Genomic DNA, 18057 nt, shown 5'->3' with positions numbered 1-18057 from the left:
AAATAAAGGATTGGCACCGGTTTCTTGGATGGGAGTGGAATGAAAACGGTCGTACTGCGGGATCGATCTGCCCGAGGCTCCACTAAGCCTGTCCCGGACGGAAGAAGTTGAGCAAGTGTTCTCCCCTTCAAGCGCCTCTTTAACGCAAGGGCGCCGGGGGCTAGAAAGTGCCGGGAGATGGCGCACCCTCCCTTCCAATTGTGCATAGGAACAAGTGGCCCCGACATCCACACTCCGTCGTACTCATCGCAGGTCGATGCCCGAGAGCCTGTGCCAGAGGACGATCCAGGGCACGAGTTGTAGGGGACAGGCGGCGTAGCCCAACGTGGCCGAACTTCGCTGCCAAGACTTGAGAGACTGCTGTACTGCCAGCCCGTCATGTGGAGCTGTGGGCCGATGCTGCAGCAGGGAACGCCTGTAAGCCGCACATGAACAGAGATACAGTAAGATATATACAGGCGTTGACACCGCGCGCGTAGCTGCTGCAAAATGAAGTTTTCTCCACGCCTTGGTTGCCCAGTGCGCCACCAGATTACTCTTCTATAAACGGCTAGAGGTACCTTGTCGCGGACCCAGTTTGCCATGTTCCTCTAGAGACAGTCTTGTTGCTAAAGTCGTTTTCCTTGTGTGTCGCGCAATGTATAAATCAAAACTAACACAAAACTGTTAATTGCTTAGGCACGGCTACGTCACTAAGCAGTTTGGTGCCTCAACGACGACAAGAAGAGCTTTATGAACGTGTTGAAGCGGAAATATCTAGCGCGGTGTTCAAGCCAGCGTTTTGAACATGACTTAGCAGAAAGTTTCTGAACATGACACATTTATATGTCATGTTCGAAACCTTTTTCGATCAGGGATGTCTTCCACCCGACTGGCTTTGTGGTAGAGTTGTACCTGTACATAAGGGTGGGAGCAAACTGCTTGCTGAACATTACAGACTAATATCGTTAATTAGCACCAGCTGTAAGCTGCTTGAACGTGTCATCAGCATCTACATAAGTTTTTTTTTGTTTTTTTAATACCCGCAACATATTAGTCAACTTTCAACTTGGATTTAGATACCAATTGTCTACCACTACTTAGTAGTGCACGATTTCGACCATGCGACTAATAACAAAGAACAAATTAATGCAATATTTTTAGACCTATCCCAAGCCTTCGACAGGGTACCGCCATCACCTACTACTCATAAAATTGCTGCGGGCTGGCATTGCTCCTCGCCTTGTGACATGGATCGCTGCTCATTTCAAAACTAGAGTGAAATTTGTTGAAATTAACGGATGTCAGTCAGTACATCTTGACGTGCTCTCTGGATTACCACAACAAGGGTGGGTATTAGGACCTTTTTTTAAAAATTTATGTCGACGACATGGCCGATAACAATATCACAAGTGTGACTATGAAAATGTTTGCTGATGACTGCGTTGTTTATAGAGCTGTCAAAAATACGTTGGATCAAGTATCGCTTAACGAAAGCGTTTGCAAAATTTCAGAATGGTGTGAGAGGTGGCAAATAATTATTAATTACTCTAAGACATGCGCTCTCACAGTAACACACAAAAAAGTTCCTCTTAGCTTTGCATACCATGTAAGAGACAAATGCATCCAAACTGTAAACGAGGTACAGTGTCTGGGCTTCGATATTATAACCAAAATTAAATTGGGAAACTCAGATAATATAGCTGCAAAGGTTTTCAAAAAGTTGTGTTACCTAAGACGGAAGCTAGGACCATGTGACTTGTCTGTAAAACTTTCGGCATATAAAGGTTTATTCGGCCAGTACTAGAATATGCGTTCATTTTGTAGAAGCCGTACTTAAAATATATATGGAAAAAGTCGAGAGAATTCAGCGCCTCAGTGCATGATTCATTTCTTCCGATTCTAGGTGCCTATCATCAGTGTCGGGCTTGATACGCAAATCCGGACTTGAGTCGCTCGAGTCTAAGCGAAAAATTGCTAAGATGTCTTTTTTTTCTTATCTTTTTTAATTTACAATAATGAGTTTGACCTAGAAAAAACCTTATGCCTTTTACCACCTCCCCAGCGCTCTGCAAGGTTGAATCGCACAAAAATGTAGGACCATATATGCTCCTAAAAATAACACCTTTAAATACTCTTTTTTTTTTGTGCGTACGATTAATGATTGGAATTCACTGCCCTCCAATTGTGTGCATGCCCCAACTATTGACTGCTTTGAGAGTTCTCTTCGAAACCTTGCGCACTCGATTGTGTGCATTCCCAAAATATTGACAGCTCTGGCTGTTCTGTTCGAAACCTGACGTAACCCTCCGGTGCTTGGATGGTAAAAAACCATCTGCGGTATTCCCTAAATAAAACGATCGAATAAAGGAAGCTTCCGTCGAGGTCAGGGAAGACACGCCGAGAGGAAAGCGCGCGCGTCAGGTCTCCCCGGCGGAGGCGCTGTCGGCATAACCTATACTCGGTAGCGCGCCAATAGGACTTTATCTGGTCGATCGCGTCGCAGCAGCGTTCGGTCTGATGTGCGTTTTAATTTAAAAAAACAAAGAAAAACAACAAAAAAAACTTCCGCCATGAACAGGTCGCATTGGCTCGTACACGGTCCTCAGATGACCTTGTCTAAAACATTTTCCTCGCGCTATAAAACAAGCATTTCTTTTTTTAGGGACAAATTGAAGCACTACAGGCGTGCTGCCAACGTTAGGTGTGAACCTGTCAGATCACTCGGAGAACTTAACCGATGGACGTGGGTTCCGAGGAGCCACCGTGAAAAACCGCTAGATCCCACGGTCCTGTGCCAAAAAAATGGACTATTGGAAGCGCCATCTGCGGTGCTGCAATTTTGTAAAAACGAACTATTGGAAGCATCCAGCGCTGCTCCACTGCGTTACTTTACCTGTGTTGCCAAGTGACGTGAGAAACTCGGATCCATTCGAGTAGATTTATAACATAGCCATAGTTGATAGTGCATGATAGCAACCACTCACTTTTATATTTCTATTTACTGAAAGCAAAGCACTGATTAGTTATAGCGAAGTGATACTAACTCGGCAAAACAGATGGACGATGTAGAACTCCGCGACTGATATGCAAAGGTCAGCATTTTAGGTCGACCTCACTCACCCTCACCCTCACAGCCACACTCACCTAAGCCCCTCACTCACCTTCACAGCTACCCTCACCTTCAGCCCCTCACTCACCCTCATCCTCACAGTCACACTCACCTTCAGCCCTTCACTCACCCTCACTGAACCTCACGGCCCTCACGCCCCTCACACACTCATGGCCCTTACGCCCCTCACGCACTCACCGCCCTCACGGCCCTCACGCCCCTCACGGCCCTCACGGCCCTCACGCCCCTCACGCACTCATGGCCCTCACGTCACTCACCGCCCTCACGCCCCCCACTCACTCATGGCCCTCACACCTCTCACCGCCCTCACGCACTCATAGCCCTCACGCCACTCACCGCCCTCACGCCCCTCACTCAGTCATGGCCCTCACGCCCCTCACCGCCCTCACGCACTCATAGCCCTCACGCCACTCACCGCCCTCACGTCACTCACTCAGTCATGGCCCTCACGCCCCTCACCACCCTCACGCACACATAGCCCTCACGCCACTCACCGAAAAAAACGCCCCTCACTCAGTCATGGTCCTCAAGCCCCTCACGGCCCTCACGCACTCATAGCCCTCACGCCACTCACGCCCCTCACTCAGTCACGGCTCTCACGCCCCACACCGCCCTCACGGCCCTCACGCACTCATAGCCCTCACGCCACTCACCGCCCTCACGCCCCTCACCGCCCTCACGGCCCTCACGCACTCATAGCCCTCACGCCACTCACCGCCCTCAAGCCACTCACCGCCCGCACGCCACTCACCGCCCTCACGCACTCATGGGCCTCACGCCACTCACCGCCCTCACGCCGCTCACGCACTCACCGCCCTCGCGGCCCCTCACAGCCCTCACGCCCCTCACGCACTCATTGCCTTCGCGCCGCTCAGGCCAGCTTCAGATGGGGCGATTTCGCCCAGAGACTTGACGTCGCAACACCAGCAACCCGCGATCACACGCAGCAACCAATTGCTGCAATTTGCCATCACCATCATGAAATTTTATTTTTCTTGCACTATTTAGACACAATTACGCGTTATAAACGTGTTTTTATGAATTTAAATCTCGTTGAGAATACTAATGTACCTTTCTGAAACAGCTTATTTCTAAAAACGATGGATTTCAAACCAGAACCAAGTCTTTCGTTGTCATCACCTCCGGCACGAGGTATCACGTGAAAATTTTGCGCCCCTGATTGGATGCAGCCACTTTAAACGTCTTTGAATTGCTCCGAGTTGCTTGATTATTTCGAGCCGCACCCCATCTCAGCAATTCGTGTCGATCTAGGGAAAGCTAGAGAACAACCCGCCATCAACACCAAAATTGCTGAGAAAGATGCTCCGTCTGAAGGGGGCCTCATGCACTCACCACCCTCACGCCCCTCACGCACTCATGGCCCTCACACCCCTCATGCACTCACCGCCCTCACGGCACTCACGCCTCTCATGCCACTCACTGCCCTCACGAACTCATGGCCCTCACACCCCTCGCACCCCTCACGCACTCATGGCCCTAGGGGCCTCTCATGCCACTCACTGCCCTCACGCACTCATGGTCCTCACACCCCTCACCGCCCTCACACCCCTCACGCACTCATGGCCCTCACGCCACTCACCGCCCTCACGCTCCTCACGCACTCATGGCCCTCATACCCCTCACCGCCCTCACATCCCTCACGCACTCGTGGCGCTCACGCTACTCACCGCCCTCATGCCCCTCACGTACTCATGGCCCTCATACCCCTCACCGTCCTCACGGCCCTCACGCACCGCCCTCACAGCCCCACGGCCCTCACTCACCCTCATACTAATGAAATTTCCTGCTTCAGAAACTCACTCACCCTCACTTCACCTGTGAAGATGAGGGTGAGTGAGGGCCCTCATGAGTGAGGTTTGCCGAGGTATACTGATATGGTATGCAGCAAAAACATGTACACGCGTCGAAGCTGATCGGTATCGACGCGTGTGAAGGCGCATGGACGTGTGAAGGCGCGGGAAGTGTGCCGTTGCCTTGGCACACTTCCGTGTGCCACGGCAACGGCACGTTTAATCTCTCCAGCTCCCCTGCACCTTTGCATGAATTGCATTAACATCGTATCCTTTTATCACGCCGCCTGACCACGAGACATGTTTTTGGTCGAGTTGTACCATTTTTCTGCGGTGCTGCATTTTCGTAAAGGCAGCTCTGAGATGTCTTTGAGAACGGGGTTTTCAAAGACTTCGTCTGCGAGCGACGGCGAACGACCAGAAAACGTTCTTTCAGCACTCAGTCGCCCAGCCTCTGCAACGCTTCACCCTGCGCACACTTAAACAGGCCCAAGATGACCGATTCGCAACTCCCGGTGGCGTATCCGCGGAACAAGGAAGTGGGATCCAGCAAATTGTCATGAAGATCGGTGAAGTGTACCAAAGAAATACCACCCCGAACAAACCACCACATCAAATCGCCTTGCTGGCCACCACGAAAGACAGCTGGCAGCCATGACGCGTTTGTGACGTTTGTGGAAGTGTAAAGGAAAGGATAAACATATGTTTGTTTGTTTGTTTGTTTGTTTGTTTGTGTTTATCCTGTTTTGTCTTCCTCAGGGGTGAGCACTATGCACCGACCTCCACAGACGTTAGCGCGAAGTGCGCCTTGATAGTGGACTACTTGCGCATTGCAGAGGAATACAATACTGACAGTAATGAAGAGTGTGAGAGGAGCTTCTGCCGCATTCGTGATGAGACTATGAAATTATGGTGATAGTGATATTTATTTTAGCTCAGGATAGCCGCGGGTCAGCAGAAAGGCAAATCGTGCATTTACTGGGAAGGCCTGAGGCGCCGTGTTTAATGGTCATACAATGACACTTCACAGGTGAAAGAAGATTGGTAATGATGGGGTGCAAGGGGAGCCTGCGGGCGAGGGTGAGGGATTGACGTTGCCGGTGCTTTTGCTCTTGATTTCTGGTGCAGCTGGTCCGTCCTGCTTACCTTTAATATTCAACTCAAAAACATAATGAGAAATCACGTGATTGTGACGTGCTTGGGCACCGAATGCGATGCCTTGAAGCTTCCACCGTGAAGCACACCGTGGAACTTGTCATTCTCAAGTGATGATAAGTGCCGTCATGCCACTCATTGGCCACGAACGCGAATCCCAATATTCGTCGACTGAATTACCGCATAGGGACGCAGTGCTCGTGCCCAATCTGTGAGCTGGGGCTGGCTGCAGTGCTTGGGCACGGTGGATGCATCACGGTGAAAAGGCGAAGAGCTTTCGAAAGAAAGGAGGTAAGCAATAGTCCGCTATATTTTCAAAGTTTTCGTACCGAAAAGCAGGCTATTGACTTTCTACCTTCTTTTTTTTGGCCCACTAAACAATATGAGGTTAGTAAGATCCCAATGTAATATAATGCATCCCAGCCCAAAATTAATTTCATGGTCCTTTTAACTTGCATCTGTTTACAGTATGTGACTATACATCTTTTCAAAAACGTGAATCTGGCCGCTTTCTTTTGAGTGTTCGTGTGTATCGCGCGTAATTGGCTTGCTTTCCGAAGCGCCAACCTCGCGCATGCTGGGCCGTGGAGATCGCACGCTGAGCTGGGGATGTGTAAACATTATTTTTGTTCGATTTACCTGCAGCTACTGCACCTTTGCAGAAAACAGTAGGGCGAGCACTTCCGGTCCTATCTCAATGCACATACCGGAAGTACACTGCCCTACACTTTTCTGCATCGGTGCAGGAGGTGCAGGTAAATCGAACACAGCTACTGGAATGAGGTATAGTAGCGGAAACCGCCGAGGTTTCCAGATGCTGAACCGAAATTTGGATTTCGGAAAACAAGGCCGCAGATGTTTTGAACGGGACGCTGCTATCTCTAAAACATTACTCATACATCGATATCTCATAGGTATGGCCGTGTTCTTGAAAAAGAAGGGCGCGATCAAGCCAGGAATATGACGTCACGACTCTTTTCAAGCAGTTGAGAAGGAGGGAAAGCGGCCTCGCTTCACTCCTCCTCGCTTCGGTTCACCTGCTCGAGAGGACGAAGCGAAGACGAGAGGGAAGGAGGATCGCAACGTCACCTGCCTCGTCGGCCTCGTCGGAAGTGTTCAATCGCGCACTTCATTTTCCAGAATACGGCCACCCGTTTGAAATATCGATGTATGAGTGATGCTTCTGGATTCGTAGCGTCCCGTTCCACGCGTCTGCGGCCTTGTTTTCAGAAATCCAAATTTTGGAAAACGTGACTCCAGATTTTGCACCCACACCGAATCGAGACTTTATATCCACAGTGACTGTATAACCGTTCGCTCCAGCCTTCTTTTGTGAGCTCCAGACCTCTTTTGGGAGCTCCGAATTTCGGTTCAGCATGCCTTTAAGGTCGCACGATTTGTGTGTTCAGCTGGGGTGTCCTGGTGATACCAAGAATCTCTCTTCTTCTCCACTGATATACGCCGAGTTGAAACAAAAGTCTATTCTTGTTCCTCGCAGGTTTATCTTTCAGGTAGTTTACGGTAAATGCAGATATGAAACGGTAAACGATGCATGAAAAGAAGGGCAAGAAATGTATAGCATGACAGGCTTAAAAAAAAAACAAGAGAAAGGGGGCGCTTTCAAACCAATAGACGATCATTCTAATATCGCATTACAGCACTGAAGTCGCAAAATAACGCTTTGGCAACGTTCAGAACCATCTCTCGCAAAAGAAGACGGAAAACATGTACTGAGGATTATAGCTCTCGGTGACTTAAACGAACAGGTCAAATAAAACACAGTCACTTTTAGACAAATGTAAATGAAGGTTTCCATAACTGACTGCGTTGTGCCTTATGGAAGAACATTATTTACAAAAATTTGACTGTGGTCCCTATAACTCATGTTTATCTTGTTTGCTTTCTTTGTTTATAACAATCATCTCCCCTACTAAAAAATATATATATATATATATATATATATATATATATATATATATATATATATATTTTTTTTTATGGCGGTTTTACGTGATGTACTTCAGGCTCAGTATCTCGCCGGAAGCCACGTTGGTTACGTTTCGCCCTATGCCTTTTTATGCACATAGACAGCGTCTCCCCCCCCCCCCCCCCCCCCAAAAAAAAAAAAAAGTTTTTTTTTATTATTAATTTTTTTATAACATCTCGTGACTTTAATTTTTACGCTTTATTTACCATCCTCAGGTTTTCTACTCCAAAGGAACGCCTACCTGCTTGCACGACTGCTCACTGCAGCACGTTTTGTTGGCGTTGGAAGCCGGTGAAACAGTAGTGAGTTTTAGTATTGCGTATACGAGCGAACGCAGGCGCTGTGTGTTTGCGTTAGCTTTGCGTGTTCTACACAGCGCGTGCGCGGAACCCAAGCTCGTGGTCTTAGATTAGCGGATGGCGACGACGCGCATGTGAAGCGTGGAGCACGCAACTCTAATGCAAACGCACGGATCTTGCTTATATACGCAATAATAAAACTTTGTAGTAACGTACAATCCCATACCGGTTGCAGCACTACGTTGGAGCAGTGGAGAGGGTGGTTTGCAATCGGAAATGGCATTTCGCGAGCAGTTCAGCCGTGCCCGCTGAGCAGGAGAATCGGGGGACCCTCACTAGAGCGCTTCCCGTTTCCGCCGCTGGAGGGCGAGCAACGAGCTGGAACGCTGAACCCACCAGTCGAAGACGCGTTGCTCGCCCTGTAGCGAGGTCGCCCGGTCCCCTTACCACGTGGTGAAGCCGTCCAGCTTGACCCAGAGGTCATGAAACTTGCGAGGCCTTCCCGTGTGCGACGACGGCGTTGTCTGGGCTATACCCAGGGGCCGGTTGGTCCGCTTGGGGTTCCGCTTCGAAGAGCCCTGCACGCCATAGAGTTCATATACTGAATTTCCCGTAGCATAGTCTACACCCGGTGTATAGCTCGCAAAAACGAATTTCGACTGAAAAAAAAAAGAGTTTTCTTGGTGCATGGTTTCCACCTGGTGCCTGTAAATCGTACGCAAAACAAAAACAAACAACTTTTCTTACACAGGGCGCTTTGACAAATGCCTGGTTTATTAGCTCACAAAGAACCTTATATCATACAAAAATATTTATTAATAATGTCATTGCAAAATCCGTCATGTCTCGCCATAATAAACGATCTAAAAAAAAAATCCTTGTATAGCTTCAACCTATAGATGCCCCGCACCACGTAAAATTTTAACTTCTCAACATGCATACTCCGCGCGCTATAGTCCGAAAAACACGGTAATAACTCCGCCCACCCGCCCGCCCGCCCTCCCGCCCGCCTGGGACTGCACAGCCACGGGAATAGAGCCGCGTGACTGGTGCCCCGCTGCGGCGAGACGCCGAAACAAACTTCTCCCGAGCGAACGAGTGTGTTTCGGGTCTTCGCCGCTGCAAAAGCTGTGCGCTGACGTCCAGGTTCCCCGAGAAATAATGTTTTGATGCTCTGTGCTACCAGATCCTCGGGCTCCAAATCTGCGACCGGGCACTCTATAGCTGGGTCGTCGAACTGCCAGACTTTGTGAGTATAAAGGAGGCTATGCCACTGCACACGCCGAAAGCGTTAGAACGCGGAAAGCCGTGCATCCGGCGTTTGGCTTCTACACTGAAATGCGTTCGAGCTAGGAGTGCAATGGAGCCAAAGGCTGCCTTTGTCTCCACTGCACTTGTCGGGCGGGTCGAATGCAAAAGCCAAATGCCGCCGGAGACCGGCGTTCCGCATTCTAACGCTTTCGGCGTTTGCAGTAGACACAAGGGTTGCAAATTTAAGTCTACCCACTGATCATTCCAACCAGAATTCGGCATTGTTTCTTTTCTCTTTTTATTTTTTGGGTTTTCAGGGCCCTAAATTGTCAGACAAAAACAATTTCGGCCCGAAGAACTGTGGTACTTGAGCAACCCCCCTACTGAAGCTTGTGATTGCAGACTTTTTTTTCTTTATTATAATGACGAGAACTTTAAACCGCACATCGTAAGTTAGCTACCCCCCCCCCCCCCCCCCCCCCGTGTAGTGTCTGCATGTTTCACGTAATCTGAAAAATATGATATGCAGAAAGAACATACAATCTCTAATGGACCATATGCAGAGCACGACCGGAACACGAAATATTTTATGAGTTTCTGCAAGAATAAAGTAAAAAAAGCAAAGAGCCCACTGTTTTAATCAACATTTCCCGGTCGCAGTGAAAACCAGTTGCAAAGCGTTCTGGCTCGTAAACGCGAAAGAAAAAGCTAATTTTCAATATTACAAGAAGATGACCAAGAACATTACGCAAATGACTTGCCGATGAATACTCCATAAAGTATTTATTGATGTGGACCCCTTTATTTGGCAAATATAGTGCCTACACGCTCACTCCTATAGATTTGAGGAGTACGGTTTACGGCCGAATAAAGGCCGGGTACAGTGTAGGTATGCCCGAAGTTTTGACAGCCATATACCATGCGTCAAGTGCCTGATTTGGCGGCTCCCTTAATTAATTTACTCACGCTCTCTAATGACAAAAACGTCTCTTGTTAGAGCATTTTATTTGTATAAACTGTTCCAGAGTTCGTCCGAGCTCCATCAAAATAACATTCATCCACGTGCTTGCATTTTCCCTCATCTTGCGGTGGTTCTGATCAGGGCTGGTGCGGTAACTGTTAAGATCCGTTTGCTCTACCGACGGATATTCGAAGGCTCCGCTAGTCTTGGAGAGGTCCCGGGATCGAATCTCGGACCAGGCGGATTTTTCTTAGTGGACACCAGCCGCCTAGAGACGCTAGGTGCACCCCATTTCGGGTGGAAGTCAATTTATCCTTTCATGATGCCTTCACGTCAATGAGACTTACTAAGACGACGGACCGTTGGTATCAGGTGCATCTTTCACATACGAGCGGCATTTTTTAAATGGTTTATGAGCGTGTCTTAAGCGCACACAGATGTGTGTATGAGCGTATTAGATTACGGCCGCGCTCCAAAAACTCGTCCAGGCCCCTGGCGCCCTATTTGGGCAGAGATAGAGCGTTCCGCGATTCGAGGTGCCTTTAAAATGCAAAAATAAATCTCTTTTTTTTTTTCTGGGGTTATCTTGCAAGTCTTGCAGTCACCTTTACTGTCGTCTAACGTTGTATTCTGAATATCTTTATCATGCTGTTTACTGCCGTGCACGGCTATACAGAGCGTTCTTCAGTCTCTACAGATTGTTTTCACGATAAATCGAACAGTTACCTAACATTTGTTCATTAACTTTTTGGTTAATGAAGATAGGCCTATGGTTTTATTTAGAAACTTGATCAGCATCATCGGAAACCACTAAGGCAGCAAATTTTAGAAATATTGGGAGCGCATGGGAAAATCGGTGGTGCGCTGGAGTTACCACTTGGTCATCAGACGCAAGATTAGCGGTGCGAAAATTCGGGTGATTAGGATTCTATCATGCGCAGTTTCACACAATCTACCAACGTACTTTCCACGTGCTACAAATCTTTGTCAAATTTATTGATTTAGTGGTTTGAATGACAGTGAGCAAGTTTATAATTGTAATCATGGGCTTATTCTAATTAAGTAAAAAGTAAGGAACAAATCTTTATAAACAATCCTACCTGGCGTGACGATTAGATTCATGCATCATATCCCCCTGGTCATATATTTCACCTGCAAAGGCCACACAGTAAAGCTTTCACGGCTCTAAAAAGAAATTAGCTGCAGAAACCGCTATTGTTAATTGTCTGTGAATTGCGATGGCATTCGTCATGAGACTACGACACAGCTCACTATGAATACGACGACGCAAATTTTTAGTTAACACTTTCTATTATGAATGGTGTACGACGCAATCATTGACGTGAGCGCGACTGCAACACGCAACTTCGAAATTGAGCGACTGCTTCGTGTCTCTGTAATTCTGCAATCTTCCGTATCCTTTAATGTTCAAGCTGTTTCCACACCATCATTGCAGCTTCGTGTGTGTGTGTCTTGTCCAGTCTTTCTATAATCGTTTTATATCCAATCTGTTTCACCCCCCCCCCCCCCCATTGATCATGTACCAACTAGCTCAACTCAAGCCGATAATTGCCTCATAGCTTGGGCGCAAATGGGAATGTGTGCGTACTGCCGCTCCGTGTATGCGTGGTGCGGGCACCTCTGCTTGCTAGGACGACGGCAAAGACGACGTCAAAAACGACGTCTAGGACGACTTCAAGGACAACCTCAAGGATGCCATCTAGGACGAAGTCCAAGAAGACGACGTCTAAAACGGCCCCTAGGACGACCTCTAGGGCGATCTCAAGGACCGCCCAAGAGCGACGTCTAGGACGACCTCTCGGAGGACCTCTAGGACGATGCCGAAGACGACGTTCGCATACGCACGGTGCCAGCATCTGCGGATGACCTGCGTATGCGGAGGCGTCACCTATGCACACGAGCGTATCGCGAAAACCGTGTTAAGTAGCTAACCAATGCTATCTCGCTGAAAAACCCCCTGATGGTACAAGACCTCTGATGCAGAATGCACTGGGGGTCCTTGAACGGACTATGAGTGGGTCAGAAGGTCCGTGACGGCAAAAAGTTTGAAAACCACTGTGCTTGAAAACCACTATGAAAATTCCATATGGAATTTTCAGAGGCCACTAAATAAATACAGAAATAAATGTTTGGGAATTACCGGATGTGTCGGTGCTTGGCCGCTGGTTGCGCTGTCGTCCCTCTGGGCCTCACCGGGGCTCGAGGGACCTCCTTGATCGTCCAGAGAGTGAACGCTCTCGTCACGCCACGACTCCGACCTTCGGTCCCAGCTCTTCTTCAGGCTGCAGAGATTGGAGCGACACAAACGCTTCATCGCTGCGCGGGACACAGATACCACCTAAAAGACAATAGCTGAGCTTTCTTCCCTAGACTGGGGGTTAGGCGACTTGAGTCGCATTTCACCCCTTCCACCAAGACGTTCGTCAGAATAAAAATCGATTTTCAAAATTTTGGAACTACTGTGCCTGGTAAGCGTTTCTCACGTCCTATTCCGCCCATGCCTCGAAATTGTTCCCGAAGTGGCAACAAAGAACGCAGTCGGTGTGTCATGATGCCAGATGTCGCGATCCTGCTGTTCAGCATAAAAGTTCCGGAGATAAGCACGAGGGAACACGTGTGCCGTTGTCGTCCCGGAATCCCAACTCCCCTGCTTCTGAGATTTCCATGAACTTTCAAGCAGACGAGAGACCTGCAGCAGAACAGGTGTCTGCCACGTTTACTACTTCCGTTGCTGTGACACCGCCAGATTCGCGGCCGACGCTAGCGTGACACTTTTAAGACGTCACAAAGCGGAAATTGAGGGACACCTTTTGGATACGGCAAACAGACCGGTCAAAGGCGCGTTCGTGCCCAAACGCCATTACTAGTGGATCCATGCAGCGCCGCCTAGCTTGCGTCAGCGTTGCCGCCAGCGCGTCTTGCGGCGTCTCACAACGACGCTCGACGCAAGCCAGCGGTCGCCGCTTGCTTTCGTCGTACGCGTCTGCCGCGTTGCGGCGACTCTTTCGTCGAGCTTCGGCGTGTGTACCGCTAGGGGCGGGTCGGGGATCCACAAGCGACGACGTCATGGGCAGCCCTTGTCTTTCAGGTGGTTTTAATGCGGAGGCACTAACTGCAGTGAGCGAGGCCGGCGTTGTCTGTAGCAGCGAAAAATGCCACCTAAATGCCGTCTGTAGCAGCGAAAAACAGCGACTAAGTTCCCATTGGCTGAGAGAAGCGGCACCTAAAGTCCCATTGGCCAAAAGTACAGTAATATAGGTGCTTCGTCACGGACGCCGTGAAGCCAGCGGGGGTGCTCAAGGTCAAAGCGGACGTGCCTCGGAAATAAAACACGAAGAAAAGCACAGCGACGTAGATTCTTCGTCACTGAAGCCGTGAAGCAGGTGGGGGCGCCGCGCCTGCATAGTGTTGGAGCGTGATGCCACCGCCGGAGCGCCGTGTACGAAAGGAAGACGTGGCGCGCTGCTTATAGGAATGCGCTGCGTGTAGGAATGTTTTCGCTTTCTTACAGGTAAGCAGTCGTAAGTGTCTTCGTTTATTTATTTTTTAAACATACGCCCGCCTAAACTTTATGTGAGACTGTGAAAGCTATTTCAGCCTGTGAAACCTCTGCCGGTTTTGATTTTAGACGGACGTTGTATTCGAAAGCCTGAATGTGCTCACGAGTGTTATGCAAGTTTTGCGTCCTTTTTATTATGGCAGATCCGTCGCCCCGGTCTAACTAGACTTCAAAACAGCAGGGTGACATATCCCTACATATGAAGCAAAGACACGTAAAAAGCAGTGGAAGTAGACGTTGCCATAATAAGGCGCACGAGAGAAACAGTTGCGCGATATACGACACAAGCAGAACGGTATTGTAGCGTGCCACCTCTAGAACAACTAGATATGAAAGGCGTAAAAAAAATTCAATTTTTTTTTGCTTGTTTTTTTTAGAGCCCAGCTCTTAGGCGCCTGTTTCGGGATTGACCGGTGTCGCCGTCGGCGGCGGCGTAACCGCGCGTTGCGTTATGGGACGTTTGCCATAATGACGTCACACGTGACGTCCCGTGTGACATCACAAGTGATGTCACTCGTCACGTCACCGCGCGTTGCATTATGGGTAAATTTCTTCACTAAATTTAGCAAGAAAATTTCCCCGCTAAATTTAGCGGAACATTTTCCCCGCTAAATTTAGGAAAAAATTGCCTCGCTAAATTTAATGGGAAAAATTCCCCGCACAATTCACTGGGAAAAGTTCCCCGCGAAATTTAGCGGAAAAATTCCCCACAACAGTCAGCGGAAAGGATTCCTAGCGGAAAAATTTCCCCGCTAAATTCAGTGGAAAAATTCCACGTTAAATTTTGCGGAAAATTTTTTCCGCTGTATGTAGCGGGAAATTTAGGGAAAATTTCCTGCTAAATGGCAGGGGAGAAGGAGAGGAGGAAGGGAGGGTACGGGTGAGAAAGAGGGGTATACCCTCCTCTTCGTAGCTTCCCCTCCTCCTCCTCCAGAGCTGCGTAATTCGGCGTTACAGGGGATTCTAAAAAATTTTCATTCTTTACCTTAAAAGTAAAAAAAGTATTGGAGAACGCTCATTCTCTGCCCAAATGTAGCATTCACGGTCTGAACCAGATGACAAAGTTTCAGATCTAAACGTAAACTTATTCAAAAGTTATGCGACCTTCTGAAATTTTAAGTGAGAAAATGGCGGCCGGACTGAGTTCTCGAATACAAGGAGCCGAAAGGCCAGATACCGAGAGCGGGCCCCACCCTCACATTAAAATGTTCAATAGACACTTATAAGTTTTGAATAAGATGACGCGTAACTTCTCGTAGCGTAAATTCCCGTAAGACTGCCCATTTAAGATGATAAATGACAAAAACAAAATGGGGTGGGCTATCTTTGGAGATGTAGCCGAAAAAGTTTATAAAAAAATTAGCGATAAACATCGGGGTACCCACGTGGACCGGGAACTGATAGTGCACATGGCGGGCGCAGCAGATTCGCGTGTCACGGTGAGACAAATCCTCGAGAACCCGCTACGAACACGCCTGTCACACGTACCGGTACCGCAGATGTGATTGATGTGATTCCTGTCGAATAGCGCGTGATATATCCGACGGCAATTAAGGGGTGGGCTATGTTTCGAAATTTGTATGCTCTCGAAATTTATCCAAAAAACAGAAAGTCCGATCTCATGGAGGAGGGAGTTCATACGGGATTTTTCGGTAAATAAAACCCAAATTAAGCAAAAAAAATTTGGCGAGTAATTTTTATTTTTGTTAAAGATGGCGAAAACGCGAAACCCTATAACTTTTTCTCGCCGTTTATGTAATGTAGCCAACGCACTTACATTCGTATCCTGCGTGTGGCCACGATGTGCTCGATGTTGAAGCCGCCTTGGCGGACAAAGTCCAGAACCGTGTTGTTGCCCAGGAAATGTCCTGCAAAAGGAGAAAGGTACACGACCTTGCAAACTCTCGGTGATGGCTGCACATTACAACGAGAAATAAAACACTTCCACGCATGTAGATTCCAAATACCAGTTCCGCTTCTTTGCCGCTCAGTAGTTTACAACGAAAACGTTATGGAAAAATTGCACTAGCCTGATCATCAAAAACAGAATGTGTTGTGAATGAGCTAGGCACATGCTGCGTGTGTGTGTGTGTGTGTGTGACGTCATGGGAAGTCAAGAAGTCGAATGACTGTGACGTCACAAGACGTCGCGGCTCAGGTAACGTCGCGGTGTCACACAAAGTCATGGTGTCACGTCATGTGACATTCTCACGTCACGCGATTCAGTGACGTCAGAGTCACTTGACGTCATGCGAAATTATGACGTCACAGTCGCTTCATGTCGTGACGTCACAGGGGCACGTGACGTCGATCCTTCATGTCGGTTCTTCGTGACGGTTATTCATCATGGTGGTTGTTTTTTTCTTGTGCCAGTTCTTCATGAAAGTATTTTTTTTTTTACAAAATTCGGTTGATAAAACACGTTCCGTATTGAAAGGCTTATCTCAATTATACAGTAAAATAAAGCCCATATTTTTTGTGCAAATTACCATTTAAGCCTCCTTTTGTGAGTCAGGGCGAAAACGTCGTGGCAAAGAGGGCTGGCAACCACCACGGCGGCGGCCGCGTTCCCACGAACAACGTGTAGGGAAGCACGTCTCTTCCTCCACCCCGGCCTCATACGTTGCCGTAATTACTACCGCTCTCGATGCCCCTCTGAGACTTCCAGTCGCTTTGTGCCCCAGTCTTTTCCCTCGCCTGAGCCAGTATCCGTCTCGCCGGTACCATCTAGAAGCCGAAGCCTGCACATGACGTCAGCGTTTGTGGATCCCCGACTCGCTGAGACTCGACCAGGGTCGCCGCGTGCTAGCGTCGCGCTCGTTGAGAAGCGCTGCGAGACGCGCTGGCGGCGGTGATGACGCTTGATAATGTGGACGCTTGGGCTAGTTGATAGTTCATGCTTGGATGGAACAGCGCGGATATACAGTCACACTCGCCGACACACAAGAAAGAAACAAGAAAGAAACAGCGCAGCGCGTTTGTTTCTTTCTTGTGTGCCTGTGAGTGTGACTGTATATCCGCGCTGTTCGATCCAAAAATGATGACGCGAGTAATGCGAAGCGCAAGTTCGTCTGCTTCTTTTGCACGGGTTGTGGTGACGTCAGAACACCGAGCTCTGATTGGCTCTGAATGAAGGACAGCAGGTACACCTATCAAAGCAAGCTGCTTTGAGGTCTACACAGTATCCTTCCAAACAGAACCAATCACACCTCGGGGTTCTGACGTCACCACAACTTCCTGCAAAAAAAACAGCCTTTCCACTCTGGTGAAGAAGGAAGACCAGCGAAGCTGTACAATGGTAGGAATGAAGTAATAGCCGGCCGTAAGTCGGCAAGCCAGAGTGGAAAGGTTGGCAAGGTTGCGCCGTCGCTCACAGATGGCAGTAGCTGCCCAGAGTTTTGTGTCATCATTTGTTTGCTGACGGACACGATCCTGGGCAAACTTGCCCTTAACAGCTCCGTCGTAAAAAAAGCAAACTAACTTGCATCTTCATAGGTGGAGTGCAAATTAGTCTGCGCGGATCCACTTTACTCGGGAACAGCTTTTCCTGGCAATTCAGTCAAAGGTACGGGCACGCGTGTTCCCTATCCTTCTGAGCGCTGATTAAAGCTGTGGGCGCGCTCTCTTTCTCGCCTCGGAAATTCGAAGAAAAAAGTTGTCCCCGAGTATAGTGATGACAGTAAGGGGGAAAGGGGCAGGCCCCACCTTTACTCTTATCAGTCAGCTCGTCTAGATCAGATTTCGAAAGTTGGCATATCAAGTGTTAACAATCACACATACGACATCTCGTTTATACGTGGAACATCACATGACTCAAAGCACCTTCCCAATTCAATTTCTTCAACTAGAGATGCTGTTTTCTTATGTCGAATTAGAAAAACATAATCACTAATAATGTATG

The 18057-nt window shown here is 48.5% G+C and overlaps 1 protein-coding gene and 1 long non-coding RNA gene across 2 annotated transcripts in view; both read right to left on the bottom strand.

The window, feature by feature from the left end:
* Window positions 1-308: 308 nt before the first annotated feature.
* Window positions 309-12859, bottom strand: LOC121835288. The gene is made up of 3 exons (XR_006077529.1): window positions 12738-12859; window positions 8812-8942; window positions 309-415 (listed from the first exon to the last, which is right to left on the bottom strand). It is a non-coding gene; the product is annotated as an uncharacterized LOC121835288 (long non-coding RNA).
* A 3070-nt stretch (window positions 12860-15929) lies between these two features.
* Window positions 15930-18057, bottom strand: part of LOC8050708 (metalloprotease TIKI1) — a 93332-nt gene continuing 91204 nt past the window's right edge. Inside the window, exon 7 of the mRNA XM_040210879.2 lies at window positions 15930-16024. Coding sequence (XP_040066813.2) covers window positions 15930-16024 — 95 coding nt within the window. The remainder of the gene's footprint in view (window positions 16025-18057) is intronic.

This window comes from Ixodes scapularis, unplaced genomic scaffold (genome assembly GCF_016920785.2).
Source record: "Ixodes scapularis isolate PalLabHiFi unplaced genomic scaffold, ASM1692078v2 PGA_scaffold12__126_contigs__length_90152505, whole genome shotgun sequence".
Classification (NCBI taxonomy): domain Eukaryota; kingdom Metazoa; phylum Arthropoda; class Arachnida; order Ixodida; family Ixodidae; genus Ixodes; species Ixodes scapularis.
Note: the sequence above shows the minus strand (reverse complement) of the source record. Positions and strands in the feature narration are given on the sequence as shown.